General features: G+C 47.2%; 3 protein-coding genes and 1 long non-coding RNA gene across 11 annotated transcripts in view; 2 read left to right on the top strand and 2 right to left on the bottom strand.

The window, feature by feature from the left end:
* CCDC191 (coiled-coil domain containing 191) overlaps positions 1-5,500 on the top strand; it is an 88,640-nt gene extending 83,140 nt beyond the window's left edge. For all 4 annotated transcript variants that reach the window (XM_072811667.1, XM_072811668.1, XM_072811670.1 and 1 more), the window contains one exon: positions 4,418-5,500. In XM_072811667.1, coding sequence (XP_072667768.1) covers positions 4,418-4,562 — 145 coding nt within the window. In that variant the 3' untranslated portion in view covers positions 4,563-5,500. The remainder of the gene's footprint in view (positions 1-4,417) is intronic.
* Positions 5,501-6,323: 823 nt separating this feature from the next.
* ZDHHC23 (zDHHC palmitoyltransferase 23) lies at positions 6,324-18,643 on the bottom strand. 3 transcript variants are annotated; one of them, XM_072811674.1, is made up of 5 exons: positions 18,503-18,643; positions 17,819-18,090; positions 14,915-15,601; positions 13,062-13,220; positions 6,324-10,942 (listed from the first exon to the last, which is right to left on the bottom strand). In XM_072811674.1, exons 2-5 carry the CDS (start codon positions 17,977-17,979, stop codon positions 10,675-10,677), a joined length of 1,275 nt encoding a protein of 424 aa, XP_072667775.1. In that variant the 5' UTR covers positions 17,980-18,090; positions 18,503-18,643; the 3' UTR covers positions 6,324-10,674. The 3 variants fall into 3 exon arrangements, with proteins under 3 accessions (XP_072667775.1, XP_072667773.1, XP_072667774.1); XM_072811672.1 differs by having other exon boundaries at positions 13,062-13,229; XM_072811673.1 differs by lacking the exon at positions 18,503-18,643 and adding an exon at positions 18,297-18,367 and having other exon boundaries at positions 13,062-13,229.
* A 265-nt stretch (positions 18,644-18,908) lies between these two features.
* On the top strand, positions 18,909-20,853 carry LOC140625141 (uncharacterized). The gene is made up of 2 exons (XR_012024521.1): positions 18,909-19,846; positions 20,070-20,853. It is a non-coding gene; the product is annotated as an uncharacterized lncRNA (long non-coding RNA).
* The window catches only part of GRAMD1C (GRAM domain containing 1C), an 88,509-nt gene continuing 83,937 nt past the window's right edge, over positions 19,573-24,144 (bottom strand). For all 3 annotated transcript variants that reach the window (XM_072812436.1, XM_072812435.1, XM_072812434.1), the window contains one exon: positions 19,573-21,245. In XM_072812436.1, coding sequence (XP_072668537.1) covers positions 21,165-21,245 — 81 coding nt within the window. In that variant the 3' untranslated portion in view covers positions 19,573-21,164. The remainder of the gene's footprint in view (positions 21,246-24,144) is intronic.

Below are 24,144 nucleotides of genomic sequence, written 5' to 3' on the forward strand. Positions count from 1 at the left end.
ATTTTGGACTATTGTATTTTCATTTGTTTCCATGTAATGTTTTATTTCCTTTTTGATTTCTTGGTTGACCCATTCATTGTTTAGTAGCATGTTATTTAACCTCTTTGTATTTGTCATTTCTAGATTTTTTTTCTTGTGGTTGATTTCCAGTTTCATGGTATTGTATCAAAAAAGACGCATGGCATGACTTTGATCTTTTTGAATTGGGTGAGATCTGGTTTGTGTTCTAACATCCAATCTGTTCTGGAGAATGTTCTATGTGCAGTTGCAAAGAAAGTGTATTCTCCTGTTTTAGGGTAGAATGTTCTGACTATTAGACCCATCTGGTCAATGTGTCATTCTAAGCCACTGTTTCCTTGTTGATTTTCTGTTTGGATGATCTATTGATATAAGTGGGATGTTGAATTCTCCTATTATTGTACTACTATCAATTACTTTATTAGCTGCTTTATGTATTGAGTGCTCTCATGTTGGGTACATAACTGTTTACAATTGTTGTATGTTCCTTTGGGTTGTTCCCTTTATGATTACATAGTGTCCTCCTCCTTTGTCTCTTTTTACACCAAAACACAGGGTAATTAAAATGGCAAAAATGTAGTGAAAGCGAGTTTTTAAAATAGCAGAGAAAACAGTTACATATAAAGGAAAACCCCTACGGCTATCAGCTGATTTTTCAACAGAAATGTTGCAGGCCAGAAGAAAATGGCATGATACATTCAAAGTGCTGAAAGAAAAAATTTGCAGCCATGAATATTCTATCCAGCAAGGCTATCATTCAAAATAGGAAAGTAAGGGTTTCCCAGACAAACAAAAATTAAAGAAATTCATCACCACTAAACCAGCTTTACAAAAAACATTAAAAAAAGTTTTTTTTAAAATTTATTCATGGGGTGGGGGGCAGAGACACAGGGAGAGGGAAAGAAGCAGGCTCCATGCAGGGAGCCTGATGTGGGACTTGATCCTGGGTCTCCAGGATCACACCCTGGGCCAAAGTCAGTGTCAAACTGCTGGGCCACCAGGGCTGCCCGCCAGCTTTACAAAAATGCTAAAGGGGACTCTTTGGAAAGTCAAGAGTAAACAGGAATAAGAAAAGCAGGAAGTATAAAAGCAGCAAAATTAAGTATATCTATAAAAACCAGTCAAGAGATTCACAAAATAGGGCAGCCCTGATGGCCTAGTAGTAGGCTGACTCTCCCAGTGTGCAGAGACCACCTGCCTTAGCTTCACAGCCCTAGTGCAGGTAGTTGTTATCCTAAAAGGCCTCTGCAGGTCTCCCTATGGCAGCAGGTGATCCTCGCTTCAACATGGGACCCTCTAGAACCATAATTCCAGAACTTGACAATAGGGTAATCTTTTCCCAACTAAAATTCAGGGGTGGTGGTAGCTTATTGTTGGAGGTAATGTTACCAGTGGGCTTTTTAAACAACACACAGGCACCTCAGAGATACCGGGGGCTCAGTTCCAGAACACTGCAGTAAAGCGAGTATCGCAATATAATAAGTCCATTGCATTTTTTGGTTTCCCAGTACTTAACAAAATTTGTTTATACTATTAAATGTGCGATAGAATTATGTCTAAAGAAAAAAAAAAGAATTATGTCTAAAGAAACAATATACATACCTTAAGAAAACTTTATTCAAAAAGGCTAACAATCCTCTGAGCTTTCAGGGAGTCATAATCTTTTGGCTGCTCGATGGTCTTGCCTTGATATTAATGATTGCTGATTGACCACGATGGTGGTTGCTGAAGGTTGAGGTGACTGCAATTTCTTCAGAAAGACAACAACCAAGTTTACTGCCCCAACTGACTCTTCCTTTCATAAAGTTTCTCTGTAGCATATGATACTATTTGGTAGCCCTTTACCCACAGAACTTCTTTTAAAATTGGAATCAATCCTCCCATCCCCTGCTTGGTCAAGTTTATGTAATGTTGTAAATCCTTTGTTGTCACTTCAGCAGTCTTCACATCTTCACATCTTCACGAGGAGTATATTCCATCTCAAGAAACCACTTTCTTTGCTCATCTGTAAGTAGCAACCATTCATCTATTAAAGTTGTGTCATGAGACTGCAGCAGATCAGTCACATCTCCAGGCTCCACTTCTGATTCTAGGTCTCTTGCGGTTTCCCTCATATCTGCACACACTTTGTCCACTCAAGTCTTGAACCCTTCAACCCACGAGGATTGGAATCAACTTCTTCCACTCTCCTGTGAATGCTGATATTTTGACCTCTTCCCATGAATCATGAATGTTCTTAATGACATCTAAATGGTGAATCCTTTCCAGAAGGTTTTCAATCTACTTTGCCCAGATCCATCAAAAGAATCCCTATATGTGAGAGGTAGAGCCCTAAGAAAAGTGTTTCTTAAATAAGACTTGAAAGTCAAAATGACTCCTTGGCCCATGAGCTGCAGGACGGATGCTGTGTAGCAGGCATGAAAACCTTGATCTCGTTGTCCATCTCCATCAGAGCTCCCAGGTGACCAGGTGCATTATCCGTGAGCAGTCCTATCTTGCAAGGAATCTTTTTTTCCCAAGCAATAGGTCTCAACAGTGAGTTTAAAATATTCAGTAAACCTTGTTATAAACAGATGTGCTGTCATCCAGGCTTTGTTGTCCCATGTATAGAGCACAGGCTGAGTGGACTTCGCAGAATTCTTAAGGGCCCTGGTTTTTGGAATGATCAAGGAGCACTGGCTTCAACTTTAAGTCTCTAGCTGCCTTAGCCCCTAACATATCAGCCTGTTCTTTGTAGCTTTGTGAAGCCAGGCACTGACTTCTCCTAAGAAAGTCCTAGCTGGCATCTTCTTCCACAGTAAGACTGTTTCATCTATATTGCAAACCTATTGTTCAGTGTAGCCACCTTCACGAGTTATCTTGGCTGGGTCTTCCGGAAAACTTGCTGCAGCTTCTACATCAGCACCTGCTGCTTCACCGGGCACTTGGATCTTACTGAGCTGGTCATTTCCTTAAACCTTATGAACCAACCTCTGCTAGCTTCTAACTTTCCTTCTGCAGCTTCCTCACCTCTCAACCTTCCTAGAATTGAATAGTTAGGGCCTTGCCCTGGATTAGACTTTAGCTGAAGAGAATGTCGTACCTGGTTTGAAAGTCTTCTATCCAGATTTTCTCCATATTGGCAATAAGGCTGTTTTGCTTTCTTAGTATTTGTGTGTTCACTGGATTCACGCTTTTAATTTCCTTTGAGAACTTTTCCCTTGCACTCAGTTTGGCTTTTGGGCAAAAGATGTCTAGCTTTTGGCCCGTCTTGGCTTTTGACATGCCTTCTTCACTAAGCTTAATCAGTTTCAGCTTTTGATTTAAAGTGAGAGCTGTGAAAAAGTAAATAAATAAAATAAAATAAAAAATAAAAAAATAAAGTGAGAGCTGTGGCTCAGTCGGTTAAGCTCAGATCATGATCACAGGGTCCTGGTATCGAGCCCCGCATTGGGCTCCCTGCTCAGCAGAGAGAGCCTGCTTCTCCCTCTCTCTGCTTGCCACTCTGCCTACTTGTACTCTGTCAAATAAAATCTTTAAAAATAATAAAGAGAAAGACGTGTGACTCTTCCTTTCACTGGAACACATGGAAGCCAGTGCAGGGTTATTAACTGACCTCATTTCAATACCGTTGTAGCTCAGGGGCTAGGGAGGCCTGAGGAGAGGGGGAGAAGATGGGGGAGGGCTAGCCGAGCAATCAGGACACACATATTTAAGTTTGCTGTCTCATATGGGTGTGGTTCATGGGGCCCCAGTTACAGTATTCACATCAACGGTCACGGATCCCAAATCACCGTAACAAATACCACGATAATGAAAATGTCTGAAATATTGGGAGAACTACCAAACTGCAATGTAGAAACACAAATAAGCAAGTGCTATTGGAAAGGTGGTGCCAATAGACTTGCTCAAGGCAGGGCTGCTGTGGCAAATGCTCAATTTAGAAAACGTGCTGTCTGAAGTGCAGCACAGTGAAACACGCCTGTAAGTCTGAGCACCTGGGCCCCAGTGCCTGGACCTTGATGCTGCAATTGCTCTCCCAGCATCTCTACCTTCAGGGCTTCGGCTGCTGGAGCCTCCAGGCCGCTGGTCCCGTCTTGAGCACAGGTACAGGCTGTGACCAGATGACCTGGGGATGCCTCGTGGCCTGCATTTCCGGGGGCCCCTGGGTGCTCTGCCTCGGTGTCACCTCCAGAGGGTTTCTCTGACCCCCCGATGGAAAATAAAAGTAACTTGTCGGTCCCTCCATCCTCTTTCGCTGCTTTATTTTCTTCGTAGAATCCCAGTTTTGGCCTCTCCATCTTTTATAGAACATTATCTTTTTACTCCAAGAATTACTCTTCTGCGGTTTTTAATGTACCTCAGACGGAAAGTCAACCAGTCCATGGTGTTTAACTTTTTTTTCCTTTTGTGTTTAAAGGAGGATTCTCTGGATCACATTTGAGACCTGGAAGAAGTTTGTGAAGTTTATGAAAGAGGAAAGAAAAAAAGAAGAAAGGCGAGCGCAACTCCGCAGGAAGGTAGCCGAAATTCTCCCAGACTTCCAGCTGCTCGCCCCACCGTGAGCCTTGGGGGGCACAGTCGGAGGAGCCAGAGGAGCCTGTGGGGCACCAGGGGGGCGCCGGATGGGCACCCACGTACGCATGCGTCCCCCTGCTCCGCGTTGTGTCAACTACTTCTTAGATCAAAGGAATCTTCCAGGGACTTTGACTTCCTCCTCTGATTTCTCTTGGATTGCTAATTCATTCACGAGAGCATCCGTCTCCGCCGGTCCCTCAAAGACCAGGGTACAGCTCCACTACTCAAATGCATCCCTTCTATTTTCAGCATCATAAACTTTAAGAGGACAAGTGTGTGCCTGCCTGAGTCTGTGAAGGAAAATGTGTCCTTACAGCTTAACACGGGGTGTTGACAGATGTAACTTTAATAGAAACTAGAGGCAGCAAGTATGCAGAGAGGGAGTCACAGGGGGTCAGTCATCCAGCAGCTTGGCATCGCGGCAGGCGGGACACCACGGAGCCAACGGCCTATGGGCAGCCCCGTCTCATTTCAGGGAAACTGTGGCACCCAAGGCCCCTGTCTTCAGCACAACCTGCTAGGCCTGAGGGAAGTCCAAAGGCTGATGACTGTCCCGGGCGGTCCAGCAGTTCACGGAGGTGTCTGTCCGTGTTCCCAGCCGCTACTCCAGACAACACCTTCCGTCTCCTAGTCCTCGGCTCGGTTTGAGCCGCGCCTCCACGTACTTCTCTTGAATTCCAAGACCGATTCCATCTTTCAGGTGCGGATCACTATAAAGACTGACAAAATGCTCTTCTGTGAAATGTCTGAATTACCTGCTAGAAAAAAAAATGCTCATTCCAAAATACAGGTCTAGTAGTTGAATTTGTTATAACCAACCAGTGTACCCAGTATGACACAGTCCCTTGCAGCCCCGAGGCAACTACCATTGTTTGCTAAGTTGACCATTCTAGTTGGTAAAATAAAATGCTGTGTGTTCAATAAATTGTGATTGTCCTTACTTCCCAGAAGGGCGATCTAGCCCCGCTATCTGCATCTGCAGTGACTTACGTCCTCCTTCTGGGGGACACGTGTGAGGATTTACTCAAGAAAGGACACCACACTCTAAGCTGCACTTTATTCCCTCTCTATCCTGTCCCCCACACGTCTTTTCCTTTCATAGGATGATACAGTTGACCTCTAAAAACGGTTTAACAGCCGCTAATGAAAACAGGACTAAAAGTAACTCCTCTTGAATCCCTTTCCATCCAGATCACTCTCTGCTTATCCCTCCCGCAGCCAGGTTGCTACTGGAGCAGATGCTACCCAGCGACGTCAGCACCCAGACGTCAGTGCCAGGCCCCAGAGAAGGAAGGGTGGCTCCCTTACGTCATGTGCCAGGGGCCTAAAGAAACCTCAGAAAGCTTAAGTTTTCTCTCTCAAGCTCTTTTATTTTTACTTCACCTCAAGCATCAGTTAGTGTCTTTCGCACCCACATTCTGACTGGGCCAGTGGGGACCTCTTACCTCCCTAAGGGACCTCCTGAAGCCACAGGAACATCCCCTCGGTCAGCGGCCTGCACTTGTTGCTGGGTGGGCTGCCCGAGAAGCAGGACTGGAGATGTTCCTGCTAACCAAATGCCCACATAAGCACCGTCCCTGGCCTGCAAAACCAGCAAAGTAACCACAGGAAAAGCGCAGTGTAGGGCAAGGGGTAACTGCGGTCCATCCACAGGATGGGGACGCACCAGTGGGCGGAGGAGCAGCCCAGCTCTAACAGGCTTCTCTCAAAGCAAGAGTTCAGGAGACGCACGAAGAAACACCAGCTACTTCCCTTAAAGAAAGCACTTTATTTTCCATTTAAGCAACTTGGTCACAGTACGTTATTTTACATAAATGGCAGTAATTTTTTAAATCTCCATTTAAAAGGCCTTGTGTCTGAGTCTGAGGTGATAAGAGGATATGAATACAAGTATAAAAACAGTGCAAAACGTTTAGCCTGCAGCCTCCAGCGCCGGCGTCGGGAATCCCCTTTAGTGTTGCTGGGCCAGTGACATTAAGTATCGAATATTAAATATTCCCGGGCTTCCTTTAGCCTAACATCAGACCCAGAAATGTAATCAAATAAAAAGGTTCAAAAGCCCTAACAACGTAAGCCATCAAATCCCCCAGGCCACGGGATCAGAACAGACTGAGCTTGCAAGGTCTAGAACATGGCATCGTGTCAGCGGTGCCCCAAGAAGAAAGATGGGAGGGATGTCTGGTGCATCGGTCACTAGAATAGACTAAGCTCTGGTTTTAAAGCTTTGCCTTTAAAGTATGGATTTTCTAGACGTGAAGGTGCCACCAGGAAGGCTAGAGTGGCAGTAAGTCAAAAGCCCAACTCAGAAATAGCTGGAAATAGCCACAACCTCTAAGAAATTGGTCTCCGTTAACCATTCCGTCTTTGGCTGCTGCTGCTGCTACAGGAGAGCACTTGGTGCCAACTGAACTGGGGTAACAGTCCATTAGCAACAGGATCACATTTAGCTGGTTTTGCAAAACGTTTCTATTAATCACAGCAAACACCCACGAGAACGCAGGAGATTTTATTCCGCGCTAAGGTGAGCAGAGCTCTCCTTTCTTCCCTGCATCACCTTGGCAGTGTTTAATATAAAATGGCATACTTGCCAGGCTGACGAGAAGACCAGATTCCAAACAGGTGCTGCGACCAAAAGTCTCTATCATCCCTCGCTTGTTTGAGGAAATTCTCTTTTTTGCAAAGGCAGGGTACCTAAATATGGCTAAAATGAAGTCCTATAAACCTACTTACCTCGTTTAAAGAGACCCCTAAACGTCACAAAGCATGGTTAAACATCCTGGTTAAAACTGTGCTTCTAGATTTCGTATTTTTGCTTATGTTAGTTGAGTTTTGTAATAAAAAGCTAACGTCCTACCCAAAGGAAAGAGAGTCTCTGAAGCAGATGGTCGGTATTACAGAGAAACCGTCCTGGCATTGTGTTTTCTGGCAGTGGAAGATTCTAGTATAGAAAACTTTCTCTTACTAAAAATATTAGGAGTACCAAGGGCTATTGCATTAGAGGAGGCCTGCAGCAGTCTCTGCTAGGCAGGTGGCACAGTGGAAGACAGCAATTACTTTATTCACCAAGGGACAACACTACTTGAATGGCCAAGGTTCCCAGTATCCTAAGCAAACACAGCAGAGGCTGAGGTGACATGAGCGGCAGGGTCCCTAAAACTCACTTAAGGCTTCTTAATGGTCATTTCATTTCAGGTGGGCCCAGCTATGACCAAAGTACTTTTTGGGTATCATTAAAAACAAACAAAAAAAAAAACAAAAAAAAAAAAACCCCAACATTTTAGATACTGAAGGACCTTCTCCTTTCATTTGATCCTGATCGTCAACTATTTTTCCCTTAAATCTTCCAAAAGGACCCACTTCTCCTTCCCAGAAATTGTACACAATGGCGTGGCCGAAATGGAGGAGGTCAGAACGTAGATCATTTGCCGAGCTCCGTATCCCTATGTTTACTAACAGGCTGAGGAAGTGGAGGGGAGGGTGGGGGAGGAAAGGGAACTATGCTGGGGGTGGCGGAGGGCCTGCCCTCATGGCCAACAAACTGCCGGCTCATAGGTTTGCAGAGCACTGTCCCCACGGCTATCATCATCGTCGTCACCGTCACCACCACCACCACCACCACCACTGGTTTCTCTGGGACTCAGTCGTTCACAAGCCTTGTCCTTTAAAAGGACAAAATCCCTCAAATCGTTCCGGGTCATAAACAGATGTAAGAATCTAGAAGTGCAGACTTAGGAGGGTGTCCCAGGGCCTAGAGAAACCCTGCTCCCAGACGGCCCCTTGTTGGTTGCAAATACTTCAGTAGGCTTCTACCCCCACACAGCTACTGCACTTTTCAAACCCTTGGGCTTGCTCCTGCATATGCCAATCGCGAAGACCTCAAGGAACTGAAAACAAGCACCATGATTCCAACCAGCCAGAATCCTATAGAAGGAGTCCTCCCACAGGGGAGGGAATCTGAGTGGGGCCCCCGCAGGTAAGCCATGGGGGGAGGGGGGCGTGATAAAACCGGCAGTCGTTCCTAGCTCTCCCACCTGATCGTGGTCTTCTGGGTACCACTCATCTTTATCGTGTCCTGTTTTGATGGCTGTTAAAGATTCGGCAAGAGGCTAAAATCACTGTCTTATTGTTCCTAGGAATTTTTATCATCTAATGTTAGGAGATCAGAGTTGGCGGTACATCTGGCATCCAAGAGACCGCAACTAGGGATTCCTGGCCGCATGTGCTGGCCCTGACCTTATTCCTCTCTTATCACAAACCTAGCAGCAAGGAACTCGTTCTGTGGGATCCAACGTTAATTCCAAATGAATGCTTGACTCTGGGCCAGAGCAAGGGCATCACTGGAGAAACCGCAGACTGCTAACATCCCCAGACTTGCTCTTTGGCTCATCCCAGTGGAATACGGAGCCTCTCACTGGTTAAACAATCCATCTCTGGGGAGAGCAGCGACAAGCCTGTATAAAAATGTGGTGAGTGTCTGGAGGACAGCTTTGTTTCGCAGCAGGACTAGGGATGGTGCCAGCCACCGAGGGTAGAGTTGCAGGAAGTAGCAGTACTTCCTCGCAACACGTATGAACTTCTTACGACAGCAGCATGCACGCACAGACTGAAACAGCTGGCAGTATTTCCCCTACATTAAGCTATAAACCAAAGCAAATTTAGGGACTCATGAATTTTCTTTGGGATTGCAAAATTAGTACGTGTATAAAACCAAATATTTCAAGAGGGTATTTTCCCCATCCAAAAGTGCCTCATCTTACCTCTATGGCAGAACAGACCCGTTCTCTACAAATATTTAATCTTTCATATGTTTTCAGTTTTAAGATATGATTAAAATAACATGATCTTAGAAAGAGCCAGGGAAGAACCATAAGCCATGAATTAGCGGAAAGCACATATACCCTGTTTTTTCTCTCCAAGCGAGATTTCTAGGGAAAGGTCAATGAGAAGTCATGTGCAAGGATTGACCTCTTGGTCAATCAACTTCTCAGAGAGTTTGTGCCAGAAAACTGGTTTTTGCAACCGAGTGCTGTAACTGACGGCGTTTGCATTACTTCCTGGGGGTGCGGGGGGATAATCAAGCCCTTGATTATTAATCAGCCACATTACCCAGGAGCGAGAGTGAAGTGCTCCCCACAGGGGTGTCTGTTCTCCTCTTCCAGCCTCATCCTAAGTGTGCTAGCACCTTCCCAGGTGAAACACGGAAAGAGGAAATAAACAGTAATGCCTATTGGAGTTTGGAGCTATTTAGTGTAAATCCAAACAATAAATATAGAAACAAAGAGATAAACATAAGGACTCATCACCTAAACTCACAACCACTGTATTATCCTACCGATAATCGTAGCTTATCGACTGCGCCTTCAGGATCAGGGGACGATGTGCATCCATCCGACCATCCTGTCTGAGTAGTTAACGTCTCATACTTCAGAAAGAGAGATTCCCGCAACTGTACAATGTGGTATCGCAGGATCTTTCATTCTGAAATGCTGAAAATGGATTACTCTGGTAGTTTTGGCTTCAGTACTCTGACCTACAAACATTTCTCTCGGTCTTTGAGTTTTCCTAATAATACTTCATCCCTCTTGGGTGCTGCAGTCACTTCCCAGTGCTTCCCACATACCGCATCCCTCGCATGACCCTCATGCCGGTGAGGTGGCCGGGGCCGGCATCAGCACCCCGCTTATGGATGAACCTGAGACTTGGGGAAGCGACTCAACTGAGGGTCACATGGCTATCAGGAACTGAAAGAGGGACTGGAAACCCTCCTGATGCAAACTCTTTCTCCCCTAACTAACGGATGGGCATTGCTTCTACCAATCTGTGCACTAGCAATCCACATCCTTTTCCACTCCTGGTGACTGAGTTAACAAGGTGACTGGAAAAGAATGGCTCTACTTTCACTGCTTTGATATAAAAATCTCTTAAGTTGAAGTCAGAAAAATTCATTTCTTCCCAGTCCAGTGTCTAAACCTGAGCGTGGCCCTATATAGCCTTTTAAGAAACTGGGGATAAAAATGAACATCCTGCGCGGACACTGAAGTGTTCGATGGATGGGAGCAGAGGGCGGGCCACCCCTCACAGAGCCACACAGAAGGCACTTCAGACAATGTCCTCGGCGGGGTGGTGGAAGGGGGGGGCGCCCAGTGTGGAGAACTGGTGCCAGTTCCGCAGGAAGCCCCGATTGTACTGGCCTGTGTCCACGATGAGCCCGCAGAGGAGCCGGCGCCCCGTCTTCTGACGCAGGGCCTGCTGGACTTCCCTCTCGGTGACGTTGTAACTGATGTTAATCAGCTGAATGAGGAAGATGTAGGCCATGCCCGCCGTGACGATCACGGAGTACCACACGCAGGTGAAGGCCAGAGCCGAGCTGGAGGACAAAGAGGGGGTCAGGACTGCCCATCTCTCCAGTCAGAAAGCTGGCACCATCCCGACACTGGACGCACACGGTACCCATTACTGAGGACTCTGGCGCCTTCCCCGATTATCCTACTCGGAGGATACTTTTCTACCCTCAGGACCCTGAATGCTTACCTTATGACTACTTGCATGTCCTTTTCATACTAGAATTATTGGGGGGCTCTTTTTCTAGTACATTAGAACAGCCAGGACGTTTCTGCATTTTGTATCCCCCATACAACCAACACAGCGGCTGACATAACAGCATTTAGAATCTATCAAATGAACGAACAATTCTTAAATTATTCTTAACTGGGGAAAATCAAGGCACCAGGACACTGCTATACACGTCCTCAAGGAAGCCTGGATGGGGACCCAGGAACGGTGCTCAAGCATTTGTCTCCGCTCTCTTCGGCACAATGCTGGTGAACACAAGTGAGAAGACAACTCCCAACACTGCGAGTCCTTGACTTCTTTTTTTTTAAATTTTATTTAAATTCAATGTAGTTAATGTAGAAGTGTTATTATTTATTTCAGGGGTAGAATTTAGTGATTCACCAGTGCTCATTGCGTCAAGGACCCTCCCTAATGCCCATCACCCGGTTACCCCATCCTCCCAACCCCCTCCCCTCCAGCAACCTTCAGTTTGTTTCTTATGATTAAAAGTCTCTTATGGCTTGTCTCCCTCTCTGATTTCGTCTTGTTTCATATTTCCCTTCACTTCTACATAGAAGCACAATCACATTCCAGGTCCGGCTTCCTCAACCCGAACAATCACACAGGACAAGAAAGCTCCCTTCAGCTCCTTACTGAGACAGGAGAGGCTGCTGATTCATGTCCACCAATTGATTATTTTCAAACATTTGCAAATGAAGAGCTAACTGGAAATGAACCTATCCCGAATCTTCATTTGTTAAGGTGAAAGGGACCCAGAGGTGATGACCTCACCATAAAGATGAGGAACACCAGGGCTCAACAAGGCGACATGAAGCACCTGTACACTGGGTAGGTACCAATGGCAGCCTGGGTTCCTCATTCCGTGTCAGTGGCCCCCAGAAAGCCCACAAAACTCATGCTTCACCACATACAGCCATGCTCTGCTGGAGGACATTTATTACGCACAGTTGTGACTGCAGAATTTCACAACCTACTAGCACACTCAATACAGAAAAAGAAGGAACTTACCCTGAGGAGGAGGACCAACCTGTTCTAATAATGCCCACAAATATCTAGATCTATAATGGCAATGGGAGATCTGTCCACAGACTAATAAATACCTTCACAGGGGTGCTATGTGGGTAAAGCAGAGATTGTTCTGAGAAAAGAACCACGAAGGCAGCGCTGTCCTAGCTCAGAGCAGGTTGGGGGCGGGGGGAAAGGCACAGATACTACACAGCACCGCATCAGCGGAGACCGTGGAGGAGATGAAGAACAGAGGCAGGGGCCCGCAGCCATCTGCGGAGGGGCTGGCTGGGGCTGACGCAGCAAAGCACACAGAGATCTTTACAATACAGAAATGTGCCCCAGCCTAACTAAGGAAATTTTGACCTAGATACCACAGTAATCATGAGTGGTGATTTTTCAAAAAGTAGAACAGGAAAAACCAATGGAGGTTAGAAAGTAAAGACATGTCACAGAAACTGTGAGGCTCCACAAAGGGGTCAGAAGCAATGAATCAAGATAGGGCTAAAGAGCACGAGAAAGCTGCAATGAAGTGAGGACTTGCCGAGATGATTTATGACAAAACAGACTGCACACGTACCCTGGGACTGCTCGTTTACGGTCTTAGTTTCACTCTTGCCACCCTGGGCATGTACGTGGCCATCTGACTCTGGAAGTCCCTGACTGAACCCGGTCCTACTTGCAGGAGGGTACTAGTTCCTCACTCTGTAAGGGTCAACGATCCTTCTGACATCACCCTAGAAAAAGGCACAATTTTGTTGGCCATTTCAAGGATACCCAGCATCCAACAGCCTGTCCTCTCTTTTGGTTGGAAACTCCTACCCTGGCAGCAAATCACAGCCCCTTAGGTAACGGCAACACCCACCCATTCCCTCGTCTCTGTGCTCCGTGCCCCGGTAGCATCTCACCTGTAATCTGCATAAACTCCAGGACAATAGAAGAGAGCTGTGAAGACACTTCGGTCTCTACAGATGGTGTCCAAGGTCAGTGTGATCCCATACACCGAAGTGAGCAAGAAGACCGAAAGGGCAAGTATAAATGCTTGGTGATTTGATTCTCCAACACAGCTATTTATCCTCAAAACAGCATAGGGGGAAGAAAAAGCAGACATTTTTTAAGGTTCTTGATACTGATGGCAGCTAAAGCTATCACGGTGATCATTTCATAATGAATATACACGTTGAACAACTATGCCATGCACCTGTTAAGTTACAGAACATTGTAGATCAACTACAGTCCAACGAAAAAGAAAAAAAAAAGTTTTCCATATAATTCACATAATAAACAAGGAAGTTTCAAAAACAGGAATAATGTGGATTTCAGTAATTAAAAGGTTCTCTTATTTTTCACCTTTAGGGAATTAAAAACTTGCCCACTGAGAGGCGTAGCCTTATATTCTCTGCTCTTTCCAAAGTGAAACCATATCATTACTTTAAGGATGTAACCAAGTAAAAAGCAGAACCCGGCTAGGAATCTTTCTATATCCTAACGAGTCTATTACCCAATTATGAAGTGTGTTAATGCTGCAGCCACCACCACAAGGAAAGGGTGACATCAGTTAGCAAAACTTTAAAACCACAAGTATTACATAGTGTGTTAATATGTATGTTAAACACATATGTTAATACAAAGATTCCCAAGAGGTTAGAAACCGGGTTTGAGGTGAAGAACAATTCGCTGGTCAGGGAGAAAGAGTTCTGTATCATAGCCACTTGTAGGGCAGCGATCTTCCTTTACATGGAGCTGTCAGGCCCTCTGCAATCCAGCGCTTGTCGATGGGCCACCCCCCCCCACCAAACACACACACACACACGAATATATGACGAAGACTCAAAATCTGAGAGTGAAAATACCTGTTTACTCCTAAAGAAAGCCCCAGAAAAAAGCATCCCTGTGCCTGAGCCCCCCCTTGAGGTTCACTCCGAGGCCCTCCTGGCCTTGCTGCACCCTCTCCCTCCCCCACGTCCCCTTCTGTGGGCTGGCGGGGGGGGGGGGGGTAGTGCTATGTGACCAGAATCCTAGCCACAGAAGGCATAACTCACTGACCACAAGGGCCTTCAGAGCCAAGAGCTGCAGAGTAGCAAGCACGCTACTTCCAGCCTTGGCATCTGAATTAACTATACCCTCCCTCAGATTTGCTCAGTGAAGCAGCAACATCGTCTTTACAAGTTGCATGTCCTAGGGCAGGGCCCTTCCTGTGTCCTGGGTTGGCGCTGGCCAGCGGGCAGGTACCAAAATAGCCCGTTTCTCCGCAAAGAGCAAAACGGGGAGCTACGTGGCAGGGCCTCACCTCAACCCTGCGGACTGGGAGCCATCAGGGTGATGAAGGACACACGTGAGGGGACAAAGTCCCTAACAAATATGGGAATGCTTTCTTGAGCTCTGCGCTCAAAAGGCCCAGCACAGACGGGGGAAATATGCCTAGGCTGATTCTGATCCATTCTTAAAAAAAAAAATATATATATATATCTCTCTCACTCAACTGCAGAGACTTGTTTTACGGAGAAGAAAGTGAGTGAGGGGAGCCCGGAAGAGAAGAGCAAGACAGCAGCGACAGCGACCACCACAAGGGCCTTCAGGAAACGACTGAGGGACCCACGCGTGCGAAGCTGGGAGAACTGCCCACGAGGTGGGCACATCCAGCAGCCCCCGGCTACGTGCAGGTGTGCGGCTGGGAGGGCGCGGAGGCCGGAGAAGCCCGAGCTCGGCAGCGGCTGACGGGGCTTTGCCCTCCGCGAGCCTCCACGTTCTCCCAACATACCAGACACAGTGGTGATCCATTCTCCTCACGCAGATGCCGCAGATCCGGCAGTGCCACGCGCGGGCCGGTCGCACCAGCTGGCACTTGGCGCACCAGTCCTCCTTCACCTTGGCGGGGCTCCCGGCCGGCACCCCGGGGGGGCCCCGAAGCTCCTCCCTCGGCGCGCGGCTGCTGAGAGGCCCCCGGGCCTTGTCCTGGCCGCCGGGGCCCGGGCGCTCGGCGGGGCCGCCGCTCCCGGGCCGCTCGCTGCCCGCCGGGCTCCTGAGGTAGCCTGGATTCTTCTTGGCTCTGCACAAGGCTAAGAGTATCAGAAATAACCCGCAGGTAAGCAGAGCCAGCCGAGTGGGCCCCACGCGCCCTCTGGGGACCACCTCCTGCAGGAACACATAGTACATGTAGCCCAGAGAAAACAGTCCGAGGCTCAGGAAAAACAGAGTCTGTTCTTTCCTTCGGTGAGTGAGGTAGTAGTACCACAGGGCCAGCACGGGGAGGGAGGTCAAAACCACCACCCCCAGGAGGAAATGCCAGGAGGCCACGCGGAGGAAGACGGGCAGCAGGATGAGCGGGGGAATGATGCTAATGTTAACCTTCTTGGCCCCCCTCAGCCAAGGAATTCGGAGGCGATCAGAAACCGTGTCCATGATTCTCTCGCAGGTCTCTGGCTGCACCGACTTACACGTGATCCATCTATTCAGAAGAGCACAAAGAAGGCACTTCACTTGGGTTTGTTAAACTCAAAACCACGGAGCACTGCAGGCCAAACAGCAGGACACATGCTGGAAGGGGCCAAAGGCCAAGCTCTCTACTTCCAAACTACTAAACGTGAGCTCTTCGGATCACAGGTCATCTTTTTAACACGAAAGGGGAGATGATGTTCAGAAATACAACAGTTACAACTATTTCTCCACGAAGCAGATACATGGGAATGCAGGCGTATCCTGGGCAAGTACTGTTCGGACCCGGGTGACTCTAGAGACTTAAGATCCTCAGAACAATTCATCATCTGGTCGTGAAGACGACACGGGAGGTCGGGAAATATGAGAAGAGACAAAGCAGCAAAACCGCCCCATGAACTACTGTGGCCAAACACTGTGAGGCGCTCAGAGGAGACACCATGGGGTGGAGTCATTAGAGGGATCTCTGTGAAAAAGGTGGGGTGTGCACCCCACACCTGGACAGCTGGCGGGTAATGGTGCGGGGGGGGGGGGGTGGTGGGAGGCGTCCCAGGGGAGCGGCACGTGTGCAGCACACACCTGTCCCGCGCCCAGGGAGGAGCCAGTGTAGCGGGGCCAGGGGCTGCAGAAGGAAGAGGGGAGAGCGAGCTAGGAAGAGCCAAATGCCTGAGCTTCGTGGACACACGGGATTTGCTGACATGTTTGCACACTTAGGCTAACAAGACAATGAACAGTTTAAGGAATGGTAACTCTGGATTATAGACCAACAATTCAGAAAAGTAAGGCGACAACTTGGGCACAGGAGGAGATGAGAACACGGGAGTCACACCACAGCAGGACAGAGGGAGACTGGGAGCCTCTCTCCAGAGAAGGGTACGGAGGGAGCCAAGAGCTCAGGGATGGCCCAGGTCTCAAGGGCGAGGAGGGAGAAAGAGTTAGAAGGTTAATGGAAAAGCTGTGGTCTCGAGTGATGGAGGTTACGGAAACAGCATCATTTTTCCATTCATTAAAGCAGAGTGCTCCATTTTCTCCGTATGGATTTTAGACTAAATCAATTTAAAAATACCTGTAAAAAAAGACTCAAGACACAATCAAGGAATAATGACAAAAGAACTATAGGGGCTGCAGGGCTCTGCTAGTGAACTACGGTGGTCCCAAGACGCTTTTCACGTCTAGATGAATGCACCGAGCTCTAAGTCAGCAAGGTGCCACTACAGTGAGCTTTCGTAACCGGAAGTAATTATGATTGGGAAAAGCAAGTTCCCAACATCCTTATTTCCTCCCACACTATGCTTTCCATATGGCAACAATTTTTAGATATAGGATTATTTGGAAAATGGATCAAAACCTCGTTATTTCTGTTCGGTACAAAATTTTTTCTCTGATGTTAAATATCACCTTTTCGGATAGTAATTTCCAACACCTGGGATAATGGATTTGAAAATAAAAGCCAAATGCAATGATACTGGTCAAGACAGCGTTTCTGCTCGTGCTGAAAACAGCCAGTCCACGGCAGGGACATGGCTTCTGGACTGGATCGCCTCCCCAGGAACAAGGGTGAGGCCAATTCCAACAGCAGGAAAATGATCTTTCAACCCTCAAGGCCTTTTGTGGTCAGGTGCAGTCCAGCCTCAAGTACTCGATCCCTAGGCGCTGGGAACACAGAGAAGGCAGGAACCTCCTAGTAGTAACGTGTTCATTTTAAATTTACAGATTCTGGGGCACCTGCATGGCTCAGTTGGTTAAGCATCAGCCTTCCCGTCAGGTCATTATCCCAGGATCCTGGGATCGGGCTCCCTGCTCAAGGAGGCGAGCCTGCTTCTCCCTCTCCCCGTGCACTCACACGCGCGCTCTCTCTCTAATAAATAAATAAAATCTTTAAAAAAAAAAAAAAAAGGACACAGATAAGTAAATAAAATTTACAGATTCTGGTCTGCCCTTCATTTTTTTATACATTTAACCTGCCACTATCCCTTTATTTGCCTGTTCTCCCCACCGGCTTCTCCCTTTAAGTGAAAAATAATAATGTCCTACTAAACTGAGCTGAAGAGACAGCTGTGCGGTTGTGAGCTCCTGAGTAATTCACCTTTATGAAATCCTCACACCTGACGCGGACCACAGCTCTCTCTCAATCTTAGATGCCTGCAAACAGCAGCAAGAGCGAATCCAGCGTCCTGCATGCCGCGCCCGAGGGGCCAGCGGGGTCAGCTTCAGGCGGCCCTGCCCTTACCTGTCGCATCCGTCATCGAGATCTTGGCAGTCACACAAACAAGCAGCCACGTGGTTCTTTTCCCCGTTTCGATCTATGTACTCGCAGCAGCACAGGGGCTCCAATTCGGGCTCTTCGGCTTTGTTTTTCTTCCCCGGCTTCACACCGCCCTTCTGAGTCATGATCCCCACCTGCCGCCTCGAGGTGCGAGGAGCCCGCAGCAGGCAAAGGTGCAGAGCGCTCGGCTCCTACCTCGTACGCACGCACGCCGCTCCCGGATTATCCGCCGACGCCTGAAAGAGCAACCGGGAGGGGGAGGGGAGGGAGGGGGGGGAGGGGGGGGAGTCTCGTGTTCGCCAGGCGTTCCCGGCTCCGCTCGGCTCGGCTCGGCCCGACCCGGGTCCGGCCGCCCCCGCCGCCCCTTCCCAGCCGGGCCGCCGGCGCCCGGGCTCCCTCGCTCCCCGCCGGGCCGGCCGACCGCGCGGGCCCCACAGCTCACCTGCCGGCGCCGGCGGGGACGGCCCCGCGCAGGTGCAAACTCGCCCTCCGGGGGGCGCGGCGGGGGCGGCGGGGGCGGCGGCGCAGCGCCCCGGGTCGCCGTCCGGCCCGCGCCCCTGTCCCGCCCCCGTCCCCGCCGCCCGCGAGCGCCGCCCCGCCCCGCCCCGCCCCGCCCCGCCCCACGGATGACCTTGGAAGGGAAGTTACCTGCGCTCCGGGGCCGAGGTGCGGCGGCAGCCAGAGGCCGACGCGGGGGCGACCTCGGCCGGCTCCCCCCGAGGCGCGGCCGCGTCTGCAGAGCTCGGCTCCGCGGGGCTCCGGGGGCCCCGGCTCCGCGCCGCCGCCCACCTGTGCGCACGGGCGGCCCCGGCCCCGGCCCCGGCTCCGGCCCCGGCGGTGCGCCCGCCTCCCCGTCTCCCCGCCTCCCCGCCTCCCCGCCTCCCCGCCGCCCGCCGCCCGCCACCCGCCGGCCCCGCGTGGCCGCTCCGCGCGCTTCCGGGTGCCCCGCCCCCGGCGCCGGGGATCCCCGCCCGCCCGGCCCGCACGTGCGCCGCCCGCCCCCCCGCCGGGCCCGCCGCCCAGGCCCCGCCCCCGCAGCCCAGGCCCCGCCCCCGCCGCCCGGAGGACCGGAGGACCCGAGGACCCGCACCTGCGGGCTGGCCCGGCCCCCGAGCGGCCCCGGGCGGGACGTGGGCGGGGCAACCCCAGGCCCCGGGCCGCCGAGCGCCCGACCGAGAGACCGAGAGACCGAGACCCGGGGAGCCCGAGGATTCGCCCGGCGCCGGTCCCCGCTCGGACGCGGGCAACAGGCTTAGGTGGAGCTCTGCACCGCAAATTGTTCCCGGGGTGCCGCCCCCAAATCCTCCAGCCTTCCCTTAAAGGCCCATCGCTGTCCCTGAGCTGTTCATTCGGAAAGCTTGTTCGTTTTCACGATTTCTGGCGAGCAGATTCTACACTCGACCGGCCGGCCTACTAGTACTTTTGTTCCAACGGACCGCATATTTGAAATGAAACTGCCCTAATGGGAGTTCTCTCTGGGTTTTATTTTTGCACTAATTTTTGGTTTTTTTTGCACTGAATTTCTTAAAGAGTGTAGGCCCATATACACGGTTTCGCTATTGCATGGTTTCTACTTACTTTGTTTCTTAGGTTTTGGTTTTTTTTTTCCTTTTTTTGTTTTTTTTGTTTGTTTGTTTGTTTTGTTTGTTTTTGTTTTTTTGGTGGAGATGCTGGGGAACTTTTTTTTCCTTTTTAAACAGAAAAAGAAAAACTACAACTCAGACATTTTGGGTTTTATTGATACTCAATTTATATAACAGGCTCATACAATTAACTCAGTTCTGCCTACATACATGTTTAGTCAATCTATAAAGCAACTTTGGTAATTGTCTTTGAGGTATATTTACGAAGTACAGGTTTTTAAAGAAGCATCACAAAATATTCAGCTTGCCACTGATCATTTTTGTGAATTTAACAGAGAACAAAGTCTTCAAGTTTATAGTCCAGTGACTCTTGATCACAGCCACACTTCATAAATCAGAAAACTCCCAGGTAAGTACACTGGTACCCCAAGGTAGGTTTGTTGGGAATCACCCAGAGAAACCATTTCCCTGTAATCAAGTCAATACTGTCATTCTCTACAGGCATTTCAAAAATGACTTTAGCAACCTCATGGGGCTCTGGGGAAAGAAAGAAACACTTAACTAAAGGCAAGCATTGTCCAAACAGTAAGAATACATACAAATTATTCCACACTGTCCTTCTCTTGTTCCAGGTATCGAGACATATATGCCTAAAAACGTTTCATCAAAGAGCCAAAACTTCCATCTGACTTCAAACTTCAGTCAGTCAGTGCACTAGTATTGGGACACAGTGACCCCAAAAGTTTTTACTGAAGAGCTAAAGTTTGTGTCTGCTTATAACTTACCCACTGAAACAAGCCACACACATGAGTGAATAAATGGAGACATTATGTGGCTACTAAAAAGTAATCCACAATTTTCAACAAGGTGGTTCACTTCTACCATGAAAGAGTGCTAAGCTGAAGCCAAGCTTAGTTCAAGTATTCATTTGATATGTCACTAAATGCCCAGATTTTTACATAATCATCCGGTTTTTAAAATGAAAGCATGGTTCTTCATTTTGAGTGTTGGTATCCTTCATGTGTCCTTTTTCAGAATTGTCTCTTCTGCCATTTGAAACAAGAAAATCTCACCCCTGATAGCTACCTAAAGAAGAAACAACTATTTCTTCAAAAAGATACAATATGGCTCAAGAATGTTTCAGATAATAATTACCAACTTACAGTCTCAAAAGGTTGACAATTGAATATGCATGCTGAATAACTTCAGACACTATAATACAGTACACAAACTTGGAAATGTCAGAATATATGCCTGAAAAATGGTCCTTCAAAAGTAGTAATGATAAAGAGGTTCATTCTTCTATTGTCTTCTTTAGCCTCTTGAATGTATCTCAACTGGGAAAGCAGCCTACTGGAGACATACTGATTCTGTGCTAACAGATAAAGCATCAGACTTCAAACCTCACTGTAAAAATTAGGCCACACTACTCAATTCAGTGTCTCATTTTCTTTTTGTATCAGAAATTCAAATCCACAAATTTCATGCTTCACTGGAGAAATTCACTGCTTAGAATTATGTATAGGAAGTGAAAGAATGGATTGTTGAGGCCATCAGAAACTAGTTATCAAATTAATGTTATTAAAAAGAATGTTTATATTAGAAGTACCAATAATGAGAAAATGTGGAAATGTTCCCATGACAATTAAAATCTTCCATCCTCTGGCTTTCTTTAAGGTGTTTTCTTTTAGTTCCAAGTATCTCTACAATTTCAGGCCTTGAGATCACTAGCTTTCGACAGTCATACCAGTCTTGTTCTTATTTAGTAGATCAAAAGTTTTCTGAAGCATAATGAGTGAGCTCTTCAACTGCAAACAAAGTTAATTTCGAAAATCAGATTTTTTTTAACTTTTTTTCTGATTATTTTTATGCCAAAAGTTTACATTTATATTCAATATAGTTTTGTTTATACCTATACCCAAATAAAAGACTGAATCTATAAAACACCTAGCTACTTAGGGTGTCAGCGTGCCTGACAGGAAGTCAGCCCTGGTCCTGCACTTCTCCCTGTATTGGCCTGCTGTACAGTCTGCCTCCCAACAGGTGGTTTTCTTAAATGGCTTCTCTAGTTGCAGCAGTTTCTCTACTATCTCCTACACAACTCAAGTTCCACCTCTAGGCCTTTGCTTGCTTTTTTTTTTTTTTTTAAGATTTTATTTATTTATGAGAGACACACACGGAGAGAGAGAGAGAGAGAGGTAGAGACACAGGCAGAGGGAGAAGCAGGCTACATGCAGGGAGCCCGATGTGGGACTCGACCCTGGGTGTCCAGGATCACGTCCTTGGCTGAAGGCAGGAGCTAAACCACTGAACCACCCAGGGGTCCCCCTTTGCTTGCTATTATGCTCATGCTTGTCTTCACCCATTTAAAACTTACCTTCTTCTTGTTGCCTTCCCTAATCATCCTGTCTTTGAACTCCCAAAGCATTGCTACTTACTTGACATTTAACTTTGTACTTTTTAAATAGTTTTTAACAATACACATGGACATCTGTTTGCTCTAATAAGATTATAGGCAACTTGAAGGCAAGAATTATGTCTTATTCTTCTTTAAATTCATTCATTTGTTCATTCAGCAAATATTATACTTCCCTATTACATGCTGGATATGTACTAAGCCAAGCACTGGGTATACAATGGTAAACCAAATAGGTACTGTCCCTGCCCTGGTGGAGCTTACAGACTAGTGAGAAATAAAGAACTAAAACGGATCATCACAAAAATAAGTACATACTTCATAATGGATTAAGTTTTTGACTGGAGGATGGCAGCATCGCTTTCTGAAATACATCAACTAGAGGAGAATCAGCCTGGCTCAGGATGAAAACTGAATTCATGTTTTGGACATGATCAATCTGTGATGGCCTGTTAGCATCCAGGTGAAGATGCCAACTCCCCAGGTGACCGCGTGAGCCTGAAGCTCTGGGAAGAGGTCAGGGTAAGAGAGATGGATTTGGGAGTTCATGGCACATGTGGCTCAAGTTAGAGGAGTGGATGTAGAGAAGAAGGGAAGAGAATCTAACACAGAGAGCCTGGAGTACCAGGCCAGGAAGAGGTCAGCAGAGGAGATGATTTTATCAAGCAAAAGGTAGTTTTACTTTATGCTAAGTAAAAGAAGCCAGTCACAAAAGACCATATAGTATAATTCCATTTATATGAAATGTCCAGAATGGGCAAACCTAGAAATAAAAAGTAGATTAATAACTATAGGAGCTGAGAGACTGCTAATGGGTATAGGGTCTTATTTGGGGGTGATAAAAATGCTCTGGATTTAGACAGTGGTGGTGGTTGTACAACTTTGTGACTATGCGAATTCTTTAAATGGTGAATTTTATAGTATTTCATTTATATCACAATAAAGGGGGATTTTTTATGGTTTTAAAGAAGGCAAAATTAGATAATGCTCACTATAAGATGTAAACTTAAAAAATGGATATTAATTTTAAAAGCCAGGGGTTACTGGGGACCTTGAGCTTGAGCAATATCACTGGAAGATATGGGGAAGAAAACAAGACAGGAGTGAACTGAAGAGCAACTGGGTGGCTTATATACAGGCATCTAATTTCCTCCATCCTGAAACCTCATAAAAGCACAATAAAATTATTTTTAAAAAAGGCATAAATTCATGAGGACAGGGAGAACAGAAACGGCAAAAGCGGCAACACAATGTTAGAAACAAGAAAGCATTTGGATGACTTCGCAGACCAGACAAAGTGGAATCCTAAACTAACTGTGGAGAAAGCTGAGAACCAACCAAATCTACCCTGAAGAATCCTCAAAAGTCTTGGGAATTGACAGGAATCTCTGGAAGTCAGAATAAAGAGAAGGGGACTAAAAATGGGGATTATACAAAAAAGTGTTGAGATCATCCCCTGCCCCATGCCCTGCCCTCCTCCATACCTCTACTTTCACTCTAATTTCACTCCTAAAATGCTGGCAGCCCTTAATCCTTCAGATGGAAACTGGACAGCCTTTCTCTATGGAAATTGACCAATCTAAGAGGAAAGACCTAAAGATAGTGATATCAGGATTTCTCAACCAATAGCTGAACCAGATCTAGAGAGAAGTTCAGGGTACACCAGCCCAACCCACGTTAAGAGCATAAGAGCTTCTAACCCACAGAAGCAGGCAACCAAAAACTACAGACATCTAATGGAATCCTCTTACTCTAAGGATAGAAATCAAAACAGGAGGAAAGGATCTTGATGGAAAGTAAATAGGCAAAAAGGGAAAAAAAATTTAAGCATTAGTAACATGATCAGAGAGATAAAGATACTCATTTTTTAGATCACAATGACATAAAAAAATTCAGAGAAGTAATAGGTCTTTGAAATTAAAAAATTGTTAGCAAAAATCGAAAAATAGAAGAATGTGAAGATTAAGTTAAGGAACTCTGGGGAAGCAGAACAAAAAGGCAAAGAGATAGAAGCTGGAGAGAAAAAGTAAGAGTAGATAGCCTGTGCCAAAGAAGGCCAACATCTGAATTACAGGAGCCACAGAAAATCAGAAGAGAGGGAGTAGAGGTGAGGAGATCATCAATTGTGTAAGTCACTATTTCCCAGGACTAAAAGGCACAAGTTTCCAGATTCAAGGATGAGGAATGGTAACAGCCTCAAAATTCTCAATAGCAACACTAGAAGCTGAAAAACAATGGAACAATGCTGTGAAGGAACACTGTTTCCAAGCTAGAATTCTATCCCCAGTCAA

The sequence above is a fragment of the Canis lupus genome, chromosome 35 (genome assembly GCF_048164855.1).
Source record: "Canis lupus baileyi chromosome 35, mCanLup2.hap1, whole genome shotgun sequence".
Classification (NCBI taxonomy): domain Eukaryota; kingdom Metazoa; phylum Chordata; class Mammalia; order Carnivora; family Canidae; genus Canis; species Canis lupus.